General features: G+C 37.1%; 1 protein-coding gene across 1 annotated transcript in view; it reads left to right on the plus strand.

Annotated features, from left to right (window-relative positions):
- Positions 1–25,075, plus strand: part of LOC112556990 (vacuolar protein sorting-associated protein 13C-like) — a 38,168-nt gene that overhangs the window by 7,413 nt on the left and 5,680 nt on the right. Inside the window, exons 11-34 of the mRNA XM_025226539.1 lie at positions 164–250; positions 687–740; positions 1,472–1,600; positions 1,902–2,035; positions 2,523–2,655; positions 3,234–3,356; positions 7,105–7,217; positions 7,447–7,603; positions 10,443–10,577; positions 10,855–10,936; positions 15,006–15,075; positions 15,892–16,000; positions 16,886–17,005; positions 17,282–17,412; positions 17,727–17,808; positions 18,645–18,758; positions 19,069–19,144; positions 19,338–19,501; positions 20,831–20,912; positions 22,394–22,481; positions 22,834–22,948; positions 23,433–23,527; positions 23,842–23,965; positions 24,330–24,407. Of these exons, the coding sequence (XP_025082324.1) occupies positions 164–250; positions 687–740; positions 1,472–1,600; positions 1,902–2,035; positions 2,523–2,655; positions 3,234–3,356; positions 7,105–7,217; positions 7,447–7,603; positions 10,443–10,577; positions 10,855–10,936; positions 15,006–15,075; positions 15,892–16,000; positions 16,886–17,005; positions 17,282–17,412; positions 17,727–17,808; positions 18,645–18,758; positions 19,069–19,144; positions 19,338–19,501; positions 20,831–20,912; positions 22,394–22,481; positions 22,834–22,948; positions 23,433–23,527; positions 23,842–23,965; positions 24,330–24,407 (2,595 nt within the window). The remainder of the gene's footprint in view (positions 1–163; positions 251–686; positions 741–1,471; positions 1,601–1,901; positions 2,036–2,522; positions 2,656–3,233; positions 3,357–7,104; positions 7,218–7,446; positions 7,604–10,442; positions 10,578–10,854; positions 10,937–15,005; positions 15,076–15,891; positions 16,001–16,885; positions 17,006–17,281; positions 17,413–17,726; positions 17,809–18,644; positions 18,759–19,068; positions 19,145–19,337; positions 19,502–20,830; positions 20,913–22,393; positions 22,482–22,833; positions 22,949–23,432; positions 23,528–23,841; positions 23,966–24,329; positions 24,408–25,075) is intronic.

A 25,075-nucleotide genomic window follows, 5' to 3' on the forward strand; every position in this document is an offset into this window, starting at 1 on the left:
TGAAAGAGTAAAAAAGGGAATGGCACCTGAATGCTAAACCACACACATATATATAGGATACCAAAAAAGCTGAAAGGTGACTGTAAAGAATGTAGACCTCAAGATGTGTGTGGCTCATATACCTTTTGCATTCAATAATGTGCAAAGCATTGTGATTAAACAGGTGGGCGTCAAGATCTACTTGTCTAGTTCAGGACTTACCAAAGTTGTTACCTTCACACCCTATTATCTGCTGCTAAATATTTCCACGGTATGGATGTTTTTTGTTTGGTTTTAACATTTCCATGTAGTTCTTTATTATAAAATGCAAGATAGAAATGAGCACCTTCAGATTATTTTGAAAAATTTCCACTTATATACTTTGCTGTTTTTGTGTGTATACATGCATGCTTTATTTGTGTGTGTGTATGAGAGAGAGAGAGGTTGGGTGGGGGAGATATTGTACTTGGGCATAGACATGAACATATGTGCGTGTGTCTTAAGTAGCAATATTTATGCATTTAAAGTTGGAATGTGAATGTGTGTATATGTGTGCATGTTGATGCCTGTGCTCATTCACACACCTATTTAAGATTCAGGTGCATATATATGGGCACTTTTATATATCTTTATATGGATATGTTTATAGATATAAACCAAAACAACTGCAAGTGTGATATAAATTAAATTTATTCCATTGCTTTAAGGAGTCAATACTCATAACAGATCACGAAAACTGGATAGAAGTACCTTCACAACAGGTGAGTACAAAGAAAGATATTTGGATGTTTTAAAATGTATTTTTTTAATTAAATGACTGTTATTTAGTACAGCATCTTGTTATGTTCAGGTTGTCTGAAAATTTGTCAGAGGTAATGTCTATCCTGAGTCATGAAAGAAGACCTAATGAATTTTGTTGACAAATCTACATATCCACATGCACATAAACACACACACTTCATATTCAGGTGTTCCTTGAACAAATGTACTTTATTTTAGAGGTGGGGTTAGGAAGAATTAGCTAATCTGCTTGTCAGTTATAAAAGTTATTGATTAAGATTGTGACTATCAGTCTCTGTGCATACAGGCATCATGTTCATGTACCTGTGCAGATACATTCATGCAAGTGTTCATATCACATTCTCAGACTGGTAATATTTTAATGTTTTCCAACTGCGATTAAATCCCAGTGGAATACAATAACACTTTTGTAACCAGAGAATGAAAAGTAAATTTGTAAAACACAGGGATACTTTACCATCCATTTTATTAGTTTACTTTAGGTGAATGTGAGTAGATCATCTTTCAGAGTGTCTGTGTTTTATGCATACTTAAAATACCAAAAGTAGGTAAATGCATTGTTTTATGTACTCCTTTTAGAAATGCTAAGAAAGGAAAGGTTATTATTATTATTTAAATCTTTGACAATGTTACTTTGTAGACAGAATTAGGACCATTAACTCAAGTATTAATACACCACCATCTATGACAGGTTATTCCCTTCTATCCTTATCCGAGTGAGAACATTACTATCAAGGCTAAAATAAAGGGAACTTCTGAAGAGACTGTGCCATTCCCTATCGATCAGGCACACTCCACTATGCTAAGGCTTGACAATGAGGTGAGTGGGATTGTTGTCTTTATGAAAGTATAATGCAAAATATTGTTTTAATTTTTAACCATTGACATCACATGAAATACTAGCTAGATAAATAATGAGCAAGTTAATATATAGGTATGCGAGCATTGCGTGTGAGAGAGAGAGAGAGGAAGAAAGATGGAAGAAAGAAAAAGGGGCAGAGTGGGTGTGTGTTTTAAACATATCTGTAACATTTACTAGTTATGGCTGCTTTGATTTTAGTATTAAGACTAAATTTGCTGCTGAATACATTAACATTATTTTCTTTCTTTGGTAACTCCAGTATGGAGCAATCTGTGCAGAATGCCAGGTAACAGAATCCTCCATGATTACAACCTTGAAGGGCTACAGTCCAGGACTAGCTGCTGTGCGAGTGGTCAACCACATTGAGAATTTCAGTGTCACATTTTACCAGTGGTATAGTTATTTCACTTACAAATAACATTAATTCTTCAAATAAGGGAAGTCCACAGTGAAGCAAAAGGCCAATATACATATATATTACCTATAGCTGTTTCTGAACCTTTTTTATAGATTCATTTTTTATTTTTATGAGCGATGCTTGTCCTATTCCTGGCTGCAGGTGCCATGGATAGTAGGTCTTTTAGTTTTGTTGCAAGATGTACCATGGTTGATGCTTCTTTGGCATTTTGCAGTAGGTGATATGTGTCTCCATCAAATGCTAAATACATTCACTTCAGTTGTTTTTTTTTTTACCATAATAATGTACAAGATTTAATACTTCTAAAAAAGATGGTTTAATCTTTGTAACTGGAAGAGAAGTATCTCTTACATCATATGTTTTGTTAAGTAACTTTGCTTTAACAATTATATGTTAAATCGATAGACACTGTGTGTTTGTATATATATATATGTTGGTGGCTGGGTGGATTAATGTTTACAGCGGCCTTAAGGATTGCCAAGTCACGGTTCCATCACAGCACACAGTATTATACACATGGGATCTTCCCATGGGTGTTCGTGAGATTGTCTGGTCATGTGGCAACAAAAGGAATGTGAAAAATAATCTGTCTGAAGTGAGTTTTTACTTAACAGGTTTCATTTGTGATATCAAAATTTTGGAAAACTATTTATAGATCAAAGGATCCAGAATGCAGTTGTCAAGACAGAGCAGCCAGAAGCTTGAGATCTTTAATATACTTTTTCCATTGGGATTAATAAAGTTGGTCTTTGTCATTGTTTGATTTGCAAGCATGGACAGACTGGATTACTCCTCTTTTTTCATAGTACCAAAAATATACATATTTTATGAAAATTGTCGCTGACTGCTTCACATTAACCATTGTGCCTCAAGTGGTTGATGCACTTCACAGTAAGGTTTTTTTTTTTTTTCTGGATCTGAGGCTTACTTATTCCTGAAAGTGGAGATCTGGGTGATAGTCAAGCTTCCAAACCATGGTGGACCTCTTGCTGTTCACTGGCATATATCCATTAGGGTAGAGGATTAATGTTAATAACACATTAATAAAATAAGAAGACTGTACCAGCTATATCTGTTCGTTGCAAGAGACATTTTCTAATCTGTTGAACATTTTACCTTATATATTTTTTAGCTGTTTTCAATACTTTAATTTTCATTGCTTGTCTCATGCAGGATGATATGGATGAGTTCTTTGCTGACGATGACACGAAAGTGTATTGGGTCACCTTTCTGGATGGTCTGCAGCGTGTCCTTCTCTTCACAGAAGACCTTGAAATAGCAGTAGAAGCTCAAGAGGTTAGAGTTCATTCTTTAACCAATCACTCAGTTTGTGTAAGGCACAAGTCCAGAAGTTTGTCTTCATCTCTCATAAAAATACTTACAAATAAAGAGTAAAAATTAAAATTTTGCAGGACATGGGAAATCCACTTGCAAAAACCATTAATCCATCACAGGTCTCCAGGCCATCTCACGCTGGTGTCTGTGCTAAGTGTTATTGCAGACCTATGTTTATTCTAGAGGATTGTTTCTTGACAGTAACAACAGCAAGTCATTATCAGATAAGCCCAGAGCTGGTGGTGAATGTTTATGAAACTCGTTACTTTGTGGAAGAGGAGACTGATTTAAAACATAATTAATTTTATAATCTGCTGTCATATAAGTAGTGTAATAAACTGTATACCTTTAGATTGAGAGAACCTTCCATAGGCAAATGTTGTCCTGTGTCCTGTATAAAAGGAGTATTTGCTAGACAGTAAAAAAAACCTGCTGTAGGAAAGGAAGAGATGGTTCCTCATGTACTCTCCCTACCAGCACAGAATGCCAAAAATACATGGGTCCTCTGCTGAAGGATATAGGTCCCATATATTTTCTTTGGGACCCATATGGGCTTCTTTGCTGGTATTAATGTATTGTTTTATAGCATTTTAATGGGTGATTTTTTTTTTTAAATTTCACAGATTCATCAGATGTCACAAAGGGGTTGTGTTCATGTACGTTTGTCATGTGTGTGTTCACCTCAAAGGCATGTTTGCAATCTGCTACACCTTCAGACCTAGCTTATACAGGATATGCATTATAATTTTGCACAAGCATTGACATAGATATTGATGAATAAGTGGTAGTTAAAAATTTTGGAAAGATCAGTAGTGCCTGGATAAACCGCTAGGGTATGAAGGATGCAACTTGACTGGTTTGTTTTCTTGCATGCAATTCAATTAAGTACATGCATCAATTAGTCTTTTGTTTTTGAATAATACAAGCCAATCATTTGCCTTAATATCCTTGATATTCTTCAACCATGAGATATCAGGGTGTTACCATGAAACCATTTGATTGTCATTTCCTGTGCATGAGTGATTTTGAAATCTAGGAAATCCATGTTTTGCAAACCCCGTAATTATTGAAGCATGTATGATGTGCTTCCCATAGGCAGTTTGAGCCAGGAAACAGATGTTTATTAATAATATATAATAAAAAAGTAAGCAGAATTAAGTATCAAATATATAAGTAAGCAGATTGACACTGCATAGCATGAAGTTAACTAATCCTACTTGCTGTGACTGGAGCATAAGGTACCACAAATTTCTTTCAGCCATCTAATTGGTCCTAGCTTCATTCTAGGTCTGCCATCTCCTCAGTGACTGTTGTCAGACATCCAGTGGCCTGCATCTCTTTCTTCCTCCTGATAGTGCTAGTTTGATGCCTGGTCTTGTTCATCCACAGGACATGGCCTGGCCAACTCCATGATCTCTGTTTCACCTCCACTATGTTGATGTGTCTGCTAACATTTTTTGCTCATGACTCGCTGTTCCCAGTGAATTCTAAAAATTTGACATAGGCAGATCTGGTGGAGATCTCCTGTTTGATGCTGCTGTCAAGTGAGATGTACCTTGAATCCTGAACTTCTTCCATCTCTGTACCGCATACTTTTATTGTTGTTGTGCTCTTGTTTTTAACTTTCCTCAGTTTGGTCATGTCAGTGTTGATCTTGTGCCTCATTCTTCTTGCCACTTGATTGACTTAATCTGTCTTTTCCTGGTATGTAAATGTATGCAGTCTGTAGTTGACTGAAACATCTCTATTGAGGAAATGACTGCAATCTTATGGGACTACCAAAATGTAGCATCTGACTGTACATAAATAAGTTCTAATATCTGACTGTACAGAATTACACTACATAGCATCAAACATACAAATAAGCAGAAGCACAATACCTGTCTTCTTCCTTGCTCCATCTACAGAGATTTTCCCCATTGAAATAGCTCATTGTTGAGAATTAATCTAGACTTTCAATTTAACTTTTGTTTAAAGAGGGTACATATCCCTATATTTAGAAAAGTTTAAAGAAAAAACTTAGTATTACTTTTTCCATACAAGTTAACAAATCTTCCAATAAAACCTGTCTTTTCAGCATTTATTTAAACATGCAGTTTATAATTTCTTAACGTGAAAGTAACCATTTGATATTTTAATGTCTTGTTTTACTAAGATATGCAGTCTTGTTATTGTTTTGTGTGGTTGTTTGAAACGTTTGCACATGAAATGCATGATCTAAATAGATTACTGACCACAAAAATTAATACTTGTACTGAATGTTGACAAGGTTTGTCATTATCATTCCACTGTGAACTATATAGGTTTAGACAGAGAAGTTTTTTTACAGTGTTTTTGTGTTATTGATGTCATAAATTTAAAATCAAAGTAGTTTGACTATATTTCAGCCATGTATAAACTACCTAAAGCATTGAAAAATGTGCAAGGAATGCATTTCACTTTTAACAGGAATATAAAATAACTAAAGAAAAGTTTTTTGGTTACTTTTATTTTAAAATCTGAAGTATAAAATATAAAGTTATGTGAACTTGAGGAAACTTTGTTTCATTTTATTGACGTGTTCAGAAAGATTTGTTCATTCCATTATTAAATCACACCACTTTTTACTCAAACTTGGCTAATTTGGGGAAAGTGATCTTGAGGACTGTAGATGTAAATAAAATAGGGAACTTGACGGAAATAAGCGTCTAATCACCGTAGAATTACAGAGTGAAAACAATGCTGAAAATATGGTATAAGTCCAATCAATAAATTAATTTGTATCTATATAAAATTTATTTTGCATTTTGTTTTAAGTTGTGTCAAAAATTTAGAACATGAATGTTATTACCAGTACTTAGTTTCACAGTTGAAGCACCTATTATGTTTAATTTAATAATAATAAGAAGAAACATTTTTATATAGTGCTAATCCTATTTGGCTCAATGAACTTTACAAATGTGATAATACATTACGTGTACACAGCGCAACCTCATACATGTCCACACCTCTTGACAACACTAAGCTGAAACATAGAAAGATATTGCACAATGATCTGGTACGTGTGTGTGCAAGTCCAAACAAGACACACACATGCATAAAAACACATCCAATCAATAATGCAGGAAATGGTAGAAAATCACTGGTTAGCACGTTGAGCGAGTGTTGCATCCAGAAAGAGTATGCCAGATACCCACTCTCATGGTGATGGGCGCTTTAGGCACTGCACTGCCAACCACCTCATTTGCTTCATTTGAAATGATTTTTAGTGACGTGAGATCATTATAACAATAGTTATAAAGTTTGTGTGTACAAAATGTACATTCACTTTGTGGCTAACCTTGTCCATTTTCATAACACACGGACGCTATACAGTTTTGCATTATGTTTTGCCAATGCTTTTCCCCTTTTGTAGAGGAACAAAATGCTTTTTATTTTACTTTTCAAGTTAAATACTTTAATTCACCTGTGCATTATTTATATAATACAAATGTTAGCTTCAACTGCTGAAATAATCATCGCTAATTATTGATTTGAACACTTAAATTTGGCATATAAACAGTGTGTCCCATACAACCCTGTATGCAGATTAATCTCATTTGAAGGAGCTGGAATACAATTGATTTTGCTAGTTTTCCTGAATGACAATTGTGGTGTTCCTGGTACATGGAATGTGCAATGCTTTAAAGAGCTGAATTCTCCCTTATCATACCATTGGTACCTGTGGCAGGCAGGTGAGCTGGAGCATGTGGAGAAGGAATTACTCTTCCAGCTTCAGAGCTTTGGGCTGTCTCTGGTCAACGATCTCACTCAGGAAGAGCTTGCTTTTCTGGGAATCACTAGGTAGGCATGAACAATATTGTTATGGTGACAGAAAGAGATGTTGTTAAGAAAGAGATGTTGTAGGCTGTGTTGATATATATCCTAGAGAAAAATGAAAAAAATGTAGTCTTGTATCTTGGATACAAGATTGAAAGTTTGAAATCAGTTGGGAAGGTTGCACTGTGTCTGTGAGAATAGGGTTTGGATACACAAGGATGGCTAATTCTGTCTGTTTTCTGCTTTAATCCAGCTCTGGCATCATCTGGGAAGAAAAAAAGAAAAGGAGGTATAAGGCTTTGAAACTCAAAGATTGCAAGATGTTGGAGGAAGCTTATCAGAAATACCACAATGACCTGGTTGTGGGCAAGATACCAAACATTACTGTTCAACTGGAAAACAAAATGGAGGTACTTATACTAGTGTCATACAATTGTACAAATGTTAATCGAGACTTTTCCAAGTGTCTTCACAATGTATTGATACACATTTTTTAGGTTTCTTTGATGAGAGAGTTGTAAAATAGATGTATTAGCTAATGCAATATCTTTTTGTCCTAATTTTGATGGTTAAATAAACTTATTTTTTAAAAACTAAATGCAAAAAGTTAATAAAGACGGCAAGACCATAACAAACGTGCAGGACAAGGAGACCGCTGGATGGAACACTTTGACGAGATCTTGAATCGACCTTTTTACCTGACATACTACCGGCAACTGAACAAATTCATGTTAACACCAGCCCTCCCACTAAGACAGAAATCATCAAAGCTATCAAAAGCATGAAAAGTGGCAAAGCAGCAGGCCCAGTAAGCATACCCCCAGAAACATTAAAGGCAGACCCACAAACAACAGCAACAATTTTACAGCCCCTTCTACACAAGATCTGAGAACAAGAACTAGTACCAACAGACTGGAAACTAGGCCACCTGGTCATGCTACCGAAGAAAGGAGACCTTTCTCAGTGCAATGCTAGGCAGGGGATTATGCTGCTGTCCATCCCCTGTAAAGTCTTATCAAGGATAATTCTAGAGAGGCTGAAGAAGGCACTAGACAAGAGACTGAGACCAGAACAAGCAGGGTTTCGCCAGGATAGGTCATGCACTGACCACATTCCCACCCTCTGTATCATCACTGAGCAGGCTATTGAGTGGCAATTCTCCTTTTATATAACTTTTGTGGACTTCGAGAAGGCATTTGACAATGTAGACAGGCACGTAATCTGGCAGTTGATGATTCACTACAGCATTCCACCTAAGCTCATAAACATTATTCAGGGGTTGTACGAAGACTCGTCCTGCCAAGTTATTCACAATGGCAAACTCACTAAACCTCTTGTAGTGAAGATCGGTATAAGACAGGGTTGCATATTACCACCAACAATCTTCCTGATGGTCATAGACTGGATTATGCCAGGACAAGCCCAAGACCGGTATCCAGTGGACCTTCACCAAACAGCTAGAAGACCTGGACTTCGCAGATGACATTAGTCTCCTATCTCATCGGCAGCAGCATGCACAAACCAAACTGAGTAAGCTAGCAGAGGAAGCAGAGAAGACTGGCTCAACAGAAAGAAGACTGAAGTGATGAGAATAAACAACAGGAACTCCCAATCCAACTTCAAGGAGAGAACATCCTGGAAACAGACTGCTTCATGTATCTGGGGAGCATTGTCAACAAGGACGGTGGAGCGAATGATGACATCAAAAACCGCACCAACAAGGCCAGGCATGCTTTCAACAGCCTTGGCCCATCTGCAACTCCCGATCATTATCCGTCAGCAGTAAGACCCACATCTTCAACACCAATCTGAAGGCAGTCCTATTGTATGATTCTGAAACCTGGAGAGTGACAAACACCATCAACAACAATCTCCAGACCTTTACCAACCAATGCCTATGCCATATTCTGGGAATAAGATGGCCTGAAAAGATCTCCAACAGCAGCCTGTGGAAAAGAAGCAGCCAGAATGCCACTAGCCAAGACATCAAAATGTGCAAATTGGGCAAACCAGCTGACACAATTGGCAAGTAGGTAATTGACTGGAACCTTAAGGGGAAGAGGAGTGTTGGGAGACCAAAGCAAACTTGGAAAAGAACAGTAGAAAGCGAGGCAAAGAACATCGGAACCACATGGGCCCAGCTGAAGGGGACTGCCTAAAACTGGGTCCACTGGCGAGGTGTTGTTGCGGCTCTTACACTTGAAATTATTTTTAACACTTGAAATCATGATATATTGGTCTGTTGTTGCATTCTTCTGTATGCTTGCTTGTGTACATGATTGCATATGTGTACGTTCTTGTACCCACTCTCACTCACTCTCATGCAGCTTGCAGCTAACTTAACAGGATCACTCAGCTTAGTAAGAGCAAGTCTTTAATGGTCTGTGATCTTTTATCGTTGTTTTTGTTTGTGCTGTTCCTGATTTACTTTCAGGTCAACTTGGAAGAATTAACTGTGACTAAAACATCAAAAAGGAAACACTTTGCACATGCTTTTAAGGTTGTGGTTTGTACTAGGAAATTGTTTTACAGCATTGTGGAAATCTTTTTGGTATTAGTGTTTCTCTTGAATTTATTTGAGTGGAGATAAAATATTACTGTTCAGCCTGTTAAATATGTGCATATGTAATTAAGCTGTTAAGTTCTGTTGAGTTTTGAGTTTATATTGTTTACTGTCAGACTGCTTAGCTTTATTTAGTTGATTTTTTTTTTGTTATTGCTAGATTCTGAATTAGATTTTTTTATGTGTCCTTATATTTTTGTTTCCTTTAAATCATCATATTGTAAATTACCACCTCATGTTTGGAATATTGTTACATGAACTGAGTTTTTTTTTTTAAGCTGACCTAATCTTGAACACATGGAATCACTTCCCTTTTTTGTCCTGATAAACTAACAAAATCATCATTTCCAAATGGGTCATCATTCTTCATGGATTATACAGTCTTATCCTATATTGATTCATTTTTGTTGTTTTTTAAGTACATTAGTTTCTTTCTATTACAATTTAATGTTTTGTCATACAAAGTTTAAGAATTAGTAAATGCGATGTACAGCATCTTAGAATTATAGAGGAATGTTACAATGCACTCAGCTTTCTCAGTGGACCAAAGCTGAACATGTACAGCCAGAACATTCTTATATCCAAAGATATGTAACGCAAATTGAATTGAAATAGAATATGATTATAATTATAATTATAACGGAGTTTCGTGTACTCAGATATAGTGGCCATATTTTCACCTGCAGGTAGATTTTTCCAGCATGACTGCTGTAAAGCCCAGAACTTTTCCCATCAGACGAATATTTGAAAATGGTATCTGGTTTAATTTCAAATCTTCTGCACACCAGCAGCAGCTACATGCCAAAATAAATCGCCTTCAGGTGAGGGAAAATCTTTTCTGCATCTTCATTTTAATAATAAACATAATTAAGAGTCTTATACAGAGCCATTACATTTCAATAGCATTATTATTATTAATTAGCTGGAAACACCAAAAATTTCTGGAAATTTCTAATTTTGTTTTTGGGGAGTGGGGTTAAGGATGATAAAATTTATTTATTTATTTTTATTAAAATTTATAAAATTTACACTTTTCTTCTTGTTAAAATATTGTGAAACTTGTTCTATGCGCTGATTTCTGTCTTTCTGTTCCAACAGTTTGACAATCAGATGGCTCATGCCATCTTCCCAACAGTGTTGTCACCAGTCGCTCCACCCAAGACAGTGGCAGCCGATAGTGGTGAGTGTTCACAGGCTGCTTTCATTTGTAATGCATTGCTCATAGTGAGGCTTGAATTGATTTTGAGGTTTCAAGTGTGCAGCATTTCATGTACCTGCACACACACATATGAAAATTCACTACTAGCACAGATCTCACATATATATATATCTCAATATTCAGTGCTACACATGATCTGCCAGACCTTGGTTGTGGAGTGTCGAAGGCAAGAGAGAAGCTTATTGAAGACATCCTAAACTAATGATTTACTATCAACACACGATACTTCTAAGAACATTTAAACTTCTTTTCCCTGTTCTTCTTCATATGGCAACTAAAAATGTACAGTAGTTCCTGGTGAACAAATGGCAAAATGCAACCATATTATTGCCAGTGACATCGCAGGCATACAAGTTTATTACTAGGTTTCCATTATTGCAAGCAGTTTTCTTTGAAACTTACTGTGGTGGAAGCAGTAAGCTTTTTTTCACGGTGGTGTCGAGCAGGATGTTGCAAAAAATATCATCTATCCCCGCTGCTGCCTAACTGCTGCAATCGTGACAAGAAGATTGCCTGGCATGGTACGTTATCACGCAGAGATATCAGTACTTTGCCATTGGTCAGTTCCCCGTCCAATTCTGCTGCCTCCCCTTCCTCTGTATGATCAAGATTTTTCTCATGTCATCCGCCTTATAAATGTTCCTGCCTTATTGCCATCACCCCTTTTTTAGCTTAAGTTTCCCATGACAGCTACTTACACTAGGTCCTGTAACTTTCCACACTTTGCCCCCACTACAACTATTACCTAACACCATAATGCTTCATCACTAGTTTAAAGTTTTTATCTAGCCTTCCCACTGAAAAAAATCTTTGTAAAGTCAAAAATGACCACTTAAATGTACACAGGTATGTACTGTTAATGTTTAGTTCTTACTAGAAGTTTGTGCTCTCACTCTGAACAGAAAGCATTAGAAGAGTATCTGTGATATTTGAATTACAAAAAACGTCAACTGTTGAAAGCAGTTTTGGCTTTGTTGGATCACATGAATTTGGATGAGTTGCATATGTGCTGCCTTGCTTTGTGTGTGTGTGTGTGAGGGAGAGTAGGGGAGAGCAAGAGAGAGGTCAAATTTATAGAACAGGCTCATTTCAAGGGGGTGCAAACAACAGCAACCACCAGTACCATCATTATTACCATCGCCTTCATCAGATACATAAACGTTTATAAACCTGTTCAAATGGTTGCACTGAACATTTCACCAAATGCTGGACTGCAGGACAGTGTTGCAAGCTTACAAGGCTGTTTTGAGTGGACCAGCTGGGACATCATTTTTAGACGCATGCCCTAATCTTCAAGACTTAGTTAACACCATCTCCTTATGTGTCTCTTTCTGTGTAGATTGCACCGTTCTATCGAAGCAGTTTGTGCTTTTCTCAAACAACAAACCCTCTGAGAGCTAATCACTATATCAAAAGATAAGACAGCCAGCATAAGATCAGAAATAAGAATAAATAGAATAAATGAGAAGTAAGCAGAAATAAGCTCAGATACAAATCACACCCCAAGTTCCTAGCAATCATCACAAAACAACAGAAAAAAAAGGAAAATATGTGGTGACATTTGTGTTTCTAAAAACCCATTACAAGTGCTTTATGTACACAATAAATGAGGTTCCTGGTGAAGACAGTAGACATGTTCACTATCAAATGATTCAGGGAGAAATTCAAACTCTTATTGATCAGGTCTCAGTAGCCCAACAGTTAGTGCCTGTCACCAATACATTGAGGATTGCCTGTCCTGGATTCAGATCTTGTTTCAGACACGCTGGTCTTTATCTGATTGTGGCATCTGTTTACAGGGCCAGCTGCTTTACCATGATATAGCCTTTGTTGGCTGGCTCAGTGTAAAACACTTATTCTTCCCTTCTTCCCTTGCACGCACCTGCACACAAGTCCCATCGGTGTAATTTTTTCTGCACATCCTTCTCTTTAGTGCTTTACAGAGAAAACATACAAACTGCCATGTAAATTTGAGTTACTGTCTGATGAAGGGATAGAAATCCTAAAGCAGTACATATTGTTCATGAAATATGCATATATAGGACAGAAACAAAGCACAGCTGTGACTCATCACTGTGGAAGAATGAACATTGCAAAGAGTACTGCTGAGTGCAGTAATTGAGTTGATGGCAGTTTGAGTCAGTTATACCTAACCTAAACTCAATATGTTTAAAATCTGAGAGGTACACATTCTGGGAAATGTCTAGCTTAAGTGTATTATATGTAGAAAATGATTGACTATTGTTAATTTTATCATACCTAGTGAACACTCAATGTTGTCTGAAAGAAGTATTCCACTTAGTTATTGAGTACTACTGTGCTCCTCGAACTTTTATAAAGAACATTTGAGAGGTTTGAATGAAGCCTTCTTTGATGTTTACACGACATAGCCCCTAGTGCCAAACTCTGTCCATGAAGTCAATGAATTTATGGTAAATCTCACTCCAGTGTTCTAGGCATTTCTCTATAAGGGTGTGACTTTTGAAGATCTGTTCTTCTGTACTCTAAAGCTAGCTTGCTCTTCTGCTAGCAGCTGAGCAGTGGAGTTGAGGTTAGTTTGGATTACTTTAAACATGACTTTATATGGGTGGCTGATTAGACTTATTGTTCTGTAGTTTTGGCACTGTTTGCTGTTGCCTTTCTTTGGAAAGGGTATGACAAGCAATAGTGCTTGTTGGGACACTCTTTGCTGTCCCTAACTCTTTGACCAAGAGTGGTAAGGGCCTGCACTGTTTGTTCCCCATCAAGCTTGAACAACTCAGCTGGGATTTTGTCGACCCCAGGTGCTTTCCTTCCTTTCAGATTGTGTATGGCTAGGAGGGTCAACAGCGCCACTGGTAGTAATCTGATTGTCTTGGAGGATTTTAGGGTCTGCTTACAGATGTTGTATAGGTCGTTGCAGTATTAAGTACATCAGTAAAGTACATTCTTCGCATCTTCCTCTTTAGAGCTTTATAGAGAAAGATGCAAACTGCTATGTCAAATTTGAGTTACTCTCTAACATAATAATAGAAGGATGGGTATTTATAGACATATTTTTGGGATATGTTGTTCTTGGAAATCTGCATATATAGAACAAAAGTGAAATGCAGCTCTGATTCACCCTATGGCAGAATGGACATCACAAAAATTACTGAGTGCAGTAACTGAATTCATTACAGCTCAAGTCAGTTATCCCTAACCTAAACTCAATCATTCCAAAATGAATATGTTTGAAATCTTGAGTTCTGGGAAATGTCTAAAAGCACTATACACAGAGATTTGTTGACTATTGTTAATCTTATCCACCTCACTTGCTGGCAATGATCTGTGAGGCTTAGCTTAAATTCTGTCAAAAATAATTGAATGCCTATATCTCCAACATCTGGGTTCTCCCATATATACCCTAAGCCATGTTTGGATGATCATTTTACACACCCAAGTAATTTTAGCATTTAAATTATTAGAATACAGCATTTTATAAATTTTTCTAGGCAGTCTATTTTCAGGTAGAAGAACATGAAAATTTTATATATCCAGCATAACACTTAATAATGGGACACATTTAATATACACATTATATTAGGTGTTTTATAGATACCCCTAAACACATTTTCATAGCAAAAGTGTATATCTTTTCAGTGTTATCAGTATCAGCTGAATTTGATTTTTTTTTTTAAATTAAAGAAAAGAGGAGAGCGATTAAATAGACTATACAGTTTTTTTAGTATTCTTGTAACTCCATTATGGGCTTTTGATGATGATTCTTTTAGGGCTTATGTGAATATACAGTAGGTTGAAAGGGTGAAAGATATTTGGAGGCATTTATAATTTCAGCTTCTTTACTGTCAAAAAGCAGTTTCTCTTTCTTAGCCAAATGATCACCATTTCTGTATTTAACTATAAAAGTTTTGTATACATTAATAAGAAAATTGAGATGTTTTGGAGTTTCACATTCCACTGATTTTAAAGACCAACAATAGTGTCTCATGTTGGAGTGAGAGGAGAGAAGTGCTTTTGTTAACATTGTCATGAATGTGCAATGTTTCAGCGCCCAAGTCTTTTATAGAAGTCAGTCTTATGATGAGGATGCATGAACACAGCAATGTCAGCCAGATCAAGTATGATCAGTATTTTAGTACCCATACTGTTAGAGGAGTATTTAATAATTATGATATAGTAATGTTTATCACCAGAAAGAATTGTGCTTTAATGACTTGGCAAGGGAACGGCTGTTTTCATTATTTCTTTTTATTATTTGTTTGGATATTTGTTGTTTCTTTTTTTGAACTTTTTCTTGCATTTAGATTTCTTCTGTATTTTTGTTTTTGATTATGAGTAGTTTATGCATGGATAATATCACTAAACAAGCAAGTTAAAGATCCTTCTTTACACCACCAAATATTTCAAGTATAAGCAAAAGAAAAAAGTTTTCTATTAATTTCCACATTTCCTTGTTTCAAATTTAAACAATATGCAAGACCAAGCTAAATATTGTGATGAAAAAATAATTGGTAGTTGTATAAAGTCTAAGTATTCATTTGTATATGTAAGTTACAAAATATTTGAAAAATACAGACTTGAGCAATCATTAATATGTGCCGTTTTAAAAATTTGTGCTATACTTAAATACACACCTACAGCTAAAGAGAGAAAAAGAAAGTTAAAGAAAAAAAGAAAATCAACTGGACATTTTTCTCTCCACAGTGCTAATATATGTATGTTAAAAACAGGAAAAAAAATTGCAGTTGTTTTTGGGACTAGGATCTTGGCATGAGGCACCTTGTTGGTTATACTTATCTTATGATTTATAGGCAGTTACAATTAAGACAGGGCCAGATGAGCATTGAGCGCATCTTTGTGATGCGGATACTAGCGCCTTACAAAACTACATCATCAGATGATGTCATGGTGATACAGTGCCATTGTGTTTGTAGGTATTTCAAGGTGCTTGTACAGGAGATGAATGTCAAGGTGAGCCAAGAATTCCTCAATGCCGTTCTGGACTTTTTAGCTCCCACCGAGCCATTGCCAAGGATACAGGAGGTGAGGCAGAGAATTTTTGTCTTGATCATGATTGCATTGTATTCACATTGTATGTTGCACTACACAGATTTGGGGTTACAAGTGTCTAGACAGCAGTTAATACAGTAACTCATTGGTCATGATACTTAATTTAAACATGCCTGCCCTTTGCAGCAGAAACTTTAAGCACAGTATAATAGCAAAGAGTAAAAAAAAAGGCATGCCAGGAGAAAAAAAATGTACAAATAAAATTAGATCAAAGACCAGCAGGAGGAAACAAAGCACACAGGATCAAAGACGGGGTGAGGGAAGAATCCACCATTTGTGAGAAATAGTTGATTTTAAGTCTGACTACAATTCTTGAGATGATGTCACAGTAGTAGTTGCTTTTTAACCTGACTAGCATGTTTAAGAAGATGTCACAGAAGTAGTTAATTTTTAACATGACCATAATGCTGAAGATGTCATAGAAGTAAATGATTTTTAACCTGACTACAGTGTTTAAGATGATGACAAAAAAGGAGTATGGAATAGTTTTGGTGAGAAGGGAAGGTGACTAATATGTTCAAGTCTAGAACATTCAGCAGACAGGAGATCAGCATCTGCAAAGCACAGAGACCTACTTTTGGGATGCAAGTGTTTTAGAAAGATTGGCCTCGTTACCAGTACACAGAGACTTGCACATAATTTAGACAAAAAAAGAAAAAAGTAAAGTCTACTTGTAAAATGAAATCTAAACATATAAACAATTAAACCATGTAGAAACTTTTTTTAAATCAGGTAAAATATTTCATTTGCTAATTATCTGTTTAAATTCAGTGAAGAAATGCAGTAAATTTTCGTTACAGCTTTATCAAGATTTTGATGGCTTTATGTAAAAATTCCTTTTTCAAAATTTTGCAACAGACAATTCAGTTTCTAGAAGACATCAAACTTAGTGAAAAGAGTTTGATGAATCTTGTTGGTCTCTCACTGTCCGAGGAGCAAAAAAACTTCTATGACTACCTCCATCTCTCGCCCCTCAAGGTTAGTAATATGTTCAGAAACTGCATTGTGCTTCAGTAGACAGAGCTGTATATCTAGGATAGGCTTATTCTGGAATGCTTTCTGAATAATTTTCCTTGTCATCAAGTTACCAACAATCTTTGTAATTTTTTTTAACAAAGATTTACTCTTTGTTTCTGCTTCTGTAAATGTGTGAGATATCCTGGCAGTCGTGGGTGATTTTCTGAGTTAAAAATTCAGAAGGAAGACTGACCTGCGTTTCATTGTTTTATTGATGTTATGCTTTTTCTTTGTCAGATCCACTTAAGCTTTTCCCTACAAAACAGTAGTGGTTCAACCGAAACCATGGAGCTCCATGCTGGTGTGCTAAACGTTTTCCTGCAGAGTGTAGGGGTTGTGCTGACCGACATCCAGGATGTAGTCTTCAAGTAATAACTGAAATTTTTATTTACAAAGGCATTATATGTATTTGAAAAATGGAGCTGGTCAAGTAAACACCAATGTGTCCTTATGCTTTCAGATTTTGTCAGCTTGTGGCTGTCACTTGATCATTCTTGTTTCTGTGTATGTGCATAGCGAATTGTCTTAGCACTTAATGTTTTACAAGAACACTGACACATGTCCATAAAGAAAACATATTGGTATTGTTCTGGTTTATATTAGTATTCGAGGCAATTTATATTTATTACATTCAGTATCTTCAACATTACATTGTTTACATTTTCTTTCTTTCTTTCCCTAGACTGGGATATTTTGAGCGATCTCATGCCTGTTACAATCAGAGTCAGCTGATTAGAGAAGTGAGCAGACATTATATAGGACAGGTGAGGGCCATTTTATGTATAGTACCTTCTCCCTAAATGGCTATTATGACAGGCCTAGTCATGTGGTAAAGATATGAATCCCAAAAGCAGTAGAAAACCCAAGGGTAGTAGTCACAGATAGGGTGCCCCTGCAAAGCACAACAAAGACTTTTAGAAGAAAGAGTTTTCCTTATTTGCTCTTATTTTGGCAGTAGAGAACTTAGGATAGAAACATCCTCTCCACTGTCTATTGCTATTGAATACTGATTTAACAACCTAGCTACTTGTCACCACCTTTCTTTTATCACACCTGGATTATGGCAACTCCCTTTTTGCTGGCCTTCCTGTTGCCACACTTCACACCCTTAAACTTGTTTAGAGTCTTGCTGCTTGTCTATTGCTCCGATGCATAAGACTGATAATGTCAACCTCCTGCTTTACTTCTTTCACTGACATCTTATCATTAACCATACAATAAACTGGACTGTCTTTGCTATAAATACCTCCATTACTGTGCCATTACCTGGTTGAGTGGCTGATAAACTCCCGACTCCACATTCCTCACTCAATTTGCTGGCTATCAATCCTTTTGCAAACACAGGTCCCTCTGCTTGGAATACTCTCCCCTTGCAGCTATGCCAGGCTGCTTCTTTAAGTGGATTCAAGAGATTGTTTAAAACTCATCTCTTTAAAATGTCTTTCAAACGTTCCCCAGTTCATTGGCTTGCTTCCATGAGATCAGTGTGCTTTGTAAGTCTCATAAACTTAATTCTCTTTTTTTTTCCCACTGACAAACACAAAGAATGTTTTTTGAATAATTATGCGTGACTTCTAAAATACCAAATATGAATCTCCAGGCTATCAAGCAGACCTATGTGTTGGTTCTTGGTCTGGATGTACTAGGCAACCCCTTTGGTCTCCTGCGTGGCCTGTCAGAAGGTATTGAGGATCTCTTCTATGAGCCTTACCAGGTGAGAGACTTTTGTAACTAAGTCCTTTGGTATAGAGATTCTTTTCTATCTATGTTCACATGAACCTCAGGCTGGTAAATTATTTTAATGTCTCAAATTTACATTGCCTCTCTAGATTAGCTTTAGTGAGTGTGCCAAGCAGTCATTAACATGTCACAAATGAAAGATATGCTGACCATGAAACTGAGATTTTCTAAGACTTAATGATATGTGGTATATCCTCTGTGTGTGTGTGAATGTGGGTGCACATGTTTATATAATTGAACTAGTAAAGCTCATGAAATAAATAGTCTAATTTCTTCTCATCTAGGGTGCTATTCAAGGACCAGAGGAATTTGCAGAGGGACTTGCACTAGGAGTGCGCAGTCTCTTTGGTCATACAGTTGGTGAGTGGAAGTTGAGTGCGAAGGATGGTGGGTAGACAACGTACATGTTGTAGAAACATATGTGAGCCCATGTCACTGACATGCATGCTTTCTCACTCTCCCCACTCCATCTTCTCTTTCCTCGCCTTGCCTGTCAACTCCTATACATGGCATTGTGTGCTTTATGCTGACCTTTCACATTTCCTGAACACAGGTGGAGCTGCTGGTGCTGTGTCACGCATCACAGGAACACTGGGTAAAGGCCTGGCCTCTCTAACTCTAGATGAGGAGTATCAGAAAAAGCGGCAGGCCCAGCTCAACAAAAGGCCAGCAACTGCAACAGAAGGCTTTGCACGAGGTGGCAAAGGACTCGTAATGGTATGCCCACATGCCTTTCATCTGTATTTTCAGTCATTTTCCCCTTGCAATGTGTCTGTCCACTTTAGTTCTCTTTTTTAATTGCATGATGTCTTCTCACCTTAGTGACTTCAGCAGAGCAGGTCTTTATCTGTTTGTGTTTTTTATTGTTTTGATTTTCCTGCCTATTGTCTGCCAGCTTTTCTTGCTGGGATCTTTGTCATCACCCAGGACTGTTTTTTCGTTGCCTTTGGCATCTTGTAATACTGTCTGTCATGCTAACCATCATGCAATGATTCCATCTTACACTGTTTACATCCCTTCATACCTTCATCCATTGCCTTACGTTCTACTCTTGTACCTTATCTTTATGTTGTTCAGTGTCTCTATACGTACCTCACTCTCCACTGGCTGTTATCTTTTATTTATCATTATTGGTCTGCTCAGAGAGCGTGATCTATTTTGGTCATGATGCTGCGCATTATAAGTTCCCATTATGATGATTATTATTATTATTATTTCCTGTTTTCTCCAAAAACGAACGTCCCCAGCAAATAGGCCTTAAGTGTGCTACCCATGTGCTTTTGCATTTTAATGCTGTTCCAGCTTGCAGAGCTGGTGAGCTGGTAGTGGGCCCCATGACCAGCATACCATCTTTACAGGCTGGGGTATAATCTTTTCTTCCTGCCTGGTGGCAGTGACACCAGCTATCTGATCTAGGGTCAAGACTGTCCCTATTGATTAATTTACCATTTGCAGGTGCTCTCCATGCTGCAAATCTAATAAGTATCCTAGACTGACATCGAGCTGAATAACAATAGGCAGAACAGTCCACTGAATTCATGTCTTAGTATTGTCATGTCTTGCTTGTGTAGCACTCTAATAGTGTACTAAGTAATTCTTTGCTTTGGAAAGGGTAGTGGTCGAATGTCTTCTAGGACTGTCTTTTTCCCCATACCTGCTGTGTGCGTAATAGCCAGCCTTGAAGTGTCCACCATTGGCTACTGGCTGCTGGACCTATTATTCCACCCAAAGTTACAAAGTCATGTGACCCACTTTGAAGGCCATGACCAGACAGTGTGGGATGGGGGGTGACCGCTGCCATCACAGGGGGGGGGGAGCAGAAAAAGGTCATAACCAGGCCATGGGAAAAGGGGGTATGCTGGAACAATGAACCGTTTTGAGCTGTGACCATCACTGGGATATAATAGTCATTTCTTATGTGTATATAGGCTGAAAATGTTTGATTTTTTTTTAATTGATATTTGAAAATGGTATTTTAAAAAGTGGCATGCTGTGGCTTTGAGATCAAGTCCTCATATCCGTATTTGTATTACTAATTTTTCACAGGGTGTTTTTGATGGTGTGACCGGCATTGTACGCAAGCCTGTGGAGGGAGCCAGGCAGGAAGGAGTCAGTGGATTCTTTAAAGGTGGATCAGTACATAAGATTTCTTGGTTTGATTTCTGGCAGCAGAAACACTTTAATGATCTTGTTAATAAAGCTTCAGTGCCTGCCAGTTTCAGTATCCCAAGCTGCACACATGTACTGCTTGTAAGGCATGCTTTAAACATTCACTCATGATAAAGCCATGGCAAGCAAGGGTTGGTTATATCAGGCTATTAGTGCAGGAAGCTGGAGAGTGAAATTATTGAGCATGTATGGAACACTCCTAATATGCATTTGGAAAAACATAAAAGGTGAAAATTTTTTCCCATCATAACATTTCATGGCATTGTAACATCATGATTATAGTCATTGTTATTCCTCTAGTTAATCTTTGTCAACAACGCAAGTGCATAACTCAAGCACTCTTGAAAGTTGCGCATTCTTTCAACAAATAATAACTTGCACAAAAATACTGTCAATTGTGCAAAATACCACAGTTCTGGTTTGGTCTCAACATAATCTATTACATTCCAAGGTATATCTACATATTATATACTAGATGCACTGTTCCACTGTCCATTTATTTATCTGCAAGGAGAATCTTCTGATGCAAGGGCCAATGTTTTATCAGTTCTTACAGTTAGGCTGGGGATACAGTTCTCATTGATACATGGTCCAGAAGATGGGAAATATGTTTCTGCTCAAAGCAAAGAACATAAGTCTACTCCAAATCTCTCCTAGCAATGTGGATAAATCACACCATCCAGGCTTGTGTTTTCACCATGTGGAAAAGATACCTAGCAGAGGTAGATGCACTAGGGTGCCAACCACATGCATTTTAGGAACCACTTCACCGGGGAAGGTTAGCACCCCTGAATTTCCCTTGAAGGCAATCATAGTTGGACACACAAGGTGATGTTCTGTAGAGCTCCATTGTTTAGTAATCTAGCAGGCAGTGCTAGCCGGTCTGATCCTTTGACACAAGATGATTATCCTCTGTGCCACTATGGCATCACAAGGAAAGCTATTGGGTGTCCCCAGCTGCGACTAGTAACTTGTATATTACCTATCAGCACTTTTCTTTTATCTCACATTATACTCCTTTTCATATTATCCTCTATCCAAGAATGAAATTTACTCAAAAATTCATGTTCTTTTACAATAGCTACTTCATTGCACACATAAACTAATATAAAAGAATTTACCCAATATACATAAGTGGAACATTCTTACCCTAATCTAGGTGAGGTAACATACTCAAAATAAGAACTGCAGGTACAGATAACTTCAGCACGTCTTTCAGTCTCTTGCTAGCTTATATCCTTCACTGTTGTGGGAACAAAAACTCCCTCCCTTTAACCGCTCAATCACCCTTGTTCACTCACTTGTACTAAGGTAGCATCTCATACTTATGCACCGTCGATCCATTACAATCTTTCACTGTGCCTATTGGAAGAAGTCATCTTAAGAATTGGAGAAGCTTGTGCTTATACCTTTTTTTTTTTTGCCTTGCTTTTGTGGCAGGTGTTGGAAAAGGGCTGGTGGGTGTGGTGACAAGACCAACCAGTGGTGTTGTTGATTTTGCTAGCAGCTCTTTTGAAGGCATCCGCAGGTACATCTTATCTTATTCAAGAAAATATAACCCAAGATGTATGATGTATAATAATAAAACAGCAAATTGCAGTGCTGTGCTAGGGTTAGTCAGGATTAAGACCGTCCATTGCATAAAGAAATGTGGGGTTGTACAGGGCTGTCTCCCATAGCATGAGGTAGATGGAGGTTGCTTTGTCTTTTTTGTAACTTGGGCTGCAGACTATTGTAGTATTTTCAGAAACTGACTGCTTATTTCGTGGTTTTATAATTGCTGCTTATGCTATAGTTAGTGTGTTTAGAGAATTTTATATATTTTAATGTAAGGTAATTGGGGTTCTTTTCCTTTTTTTTTTTTTTTTTTTTTAAAAAAGAATTACTGAGATGACAGATGAGATAAAACGTCTCCGGCCAGCTCGAAGATTTTACAAGGATGGTGTGATACGCCCCTACGTCCACCAAGAGGCTGAAGGTTATGAAGTTTTGAAGGTACTTCTTTCAGCTTTTAAACTCATTCCATTCCGACAAAAGCAAAGCAATTCATCACTTAGAACCGGAGTGGTGACACTAAGTATAATGTGTTCCAATATTTACACCTTTTAATCTACAGTAAAGGTAACTATCATTAAGACACTATTTTAAAGAAGATTTTTTTGAACATTTAAGTGATATGGGTTACAATAAACTATTGAATTTAAATGAAAAATTTTATCTGTAGGGAACAGATAGCTCCTTTCATGAAAGTATGCTATGAGGCAGAAATTAAAAATGAATTATTTACATAACATATACTAACATAAAGTGTCAAACAATAAAATACTTTATTAAGAATATACTTTAAACCTCAGATATTACTTAGTATTTCTGCTTAAAATACTTAACAGTTTTTTTCTTAGCATTTCTTATTTGGCATGCCTAGGTATTACACATGCACATAAGGTTGATTTGTCACTCCTATATAACAAAATTGCAGGAGACAGATAAGGGGAAATTCATAGCAACTGATGAATATCAAGCACATGTGGTGGTCAGCAAAGATGGCAAGAATATTTTCCTCTTGACTGATAAGTGAGTTCATTGCATGCCAATGTTTTTATGAATAATACTTTTTCCTAAAATTCTTGTTACTCCACTTATAAACTAAAGTTCCACTTATTAACTGTGTAGAAAGCTTTATTTTCTTGAGATGTAAACAGCTGCAAGTAAGAATATTCTATTATATTTCACTTTCTTTTACATACTTGTTCCTCTCAACTGGTCTTATTTCTCTTTTCTTTAGAGACATTGGTTTATGAATGGAAGGTGAGAGAGTGAAATTTGTATTTTTAAAATGGTTGTTATCATATCGGGCTGTTTATAAATACTTATCTGATGCATTCCAGACGCATTATAATGGCCAAACTGGGTGAGATCTTTGGCTCCTGGGACTGCGAGTGGTCATATACATGGGCAGAGCTGAAAGAGCCACCAAAGAGGATACCAAAAGGAATTGAGATCATACTTAAGGTCAGCAGCAAGTAATTTCTTTGTGTCACTAATGCATTAAGCCAGCCAGTGTACATTTATTATTTAATAGTTATCTGTATCATCTTATTTTCTGCCTGATATCATGAAACATTTCAAACAGGATTAGGTTCTAAGAACTCAAACATATATATTACACATGTGTATTGTTTTTAATACATTCAGTAAATATAAAGCAACTAAATTGGAGCATAAAGTAAGATTTAAAACTATACAGTTAGAGATATAACAAAAGACTAGTTGGTATTACATTGTATGCAGTAGAATGGTAGCTGCATGAATTTTAGGATATTGTGGATTAACATTTCACAATGATAAGGAGATTTTTGTCCTGCTTATGTAACAGGAAAAAGAGAAGAAGAAATTTTTCTCTGGTGGAGCATCTAAGAAGGAGGTTACTATCACAGATCCCATTATTGTGGAGGTGAGAGGTTACATGCTGGGCCTGGTTTGCAATTATAATCATCATGTGACTTTAGGTCATCATGTGACTTTAGGTCACGTCACATTAATGCAGTAGTGGTCAAAATTACACAGTAACTAGCAGTGGGTCTAGTGAGTTCATTCATTAATTCTTCCCACAAAGACAGTCACAGTCATGTTCTTGACACTGAGCTTGCAAGTGCTTGGCATGCAGAGAGCACCACTGGTCAGGTGAACAATTGCCCTCTAACAGCTATAAAGGCAACCACAAGGCCAATAAAGCAGTTTTTATGGTTTTAGTGTTGTTCTCTGGCCCTGCTCTTGCCACTCAGACTTCAGAGACTTGCAGTATTGTGACCTCAGACCCTAAATCTGTTAAGAAAACAGCTTCTCAGTTTTTTTATGAAGCTGGGGTTCTATCCTCACCTCTTCCTGATCCCCAAGCCAGGCAGACAATTCCTGAACAAGCTCCTTTCCATTCCCTGGTTCAGCATGGAGACAGCCAGGTCAGTGTAACAGGTGGATCTGGCAAGGAGGATATGCCATCAGCAAAGACCTTGCGGATGTTTGTTGTCCACATCCCAGTCAGATGATTAGTCCATGCAGGGAGGGTCTATCAGTAGCCCTGCCCTGCAATCTGTCCATCACTCCATGGGTTTTCACTCAAAT

The sequence above is a fragment of the Pomacea canaliculata genome, linkage group LG2 (genome assembly GCF_003073045.1).
Source record: "Pomacea canaliculata isolate SZHN2017 linkage group LG2, ASM307304v1, whole genome shotgun sequence".
Classification (NCBI taxonomy): Eukaryota; Metazoa; Mollusca; class Gastropoda; order Architaenioglossa; family Ampullariidae; genus Pomacea; species Pomacea canaliculata.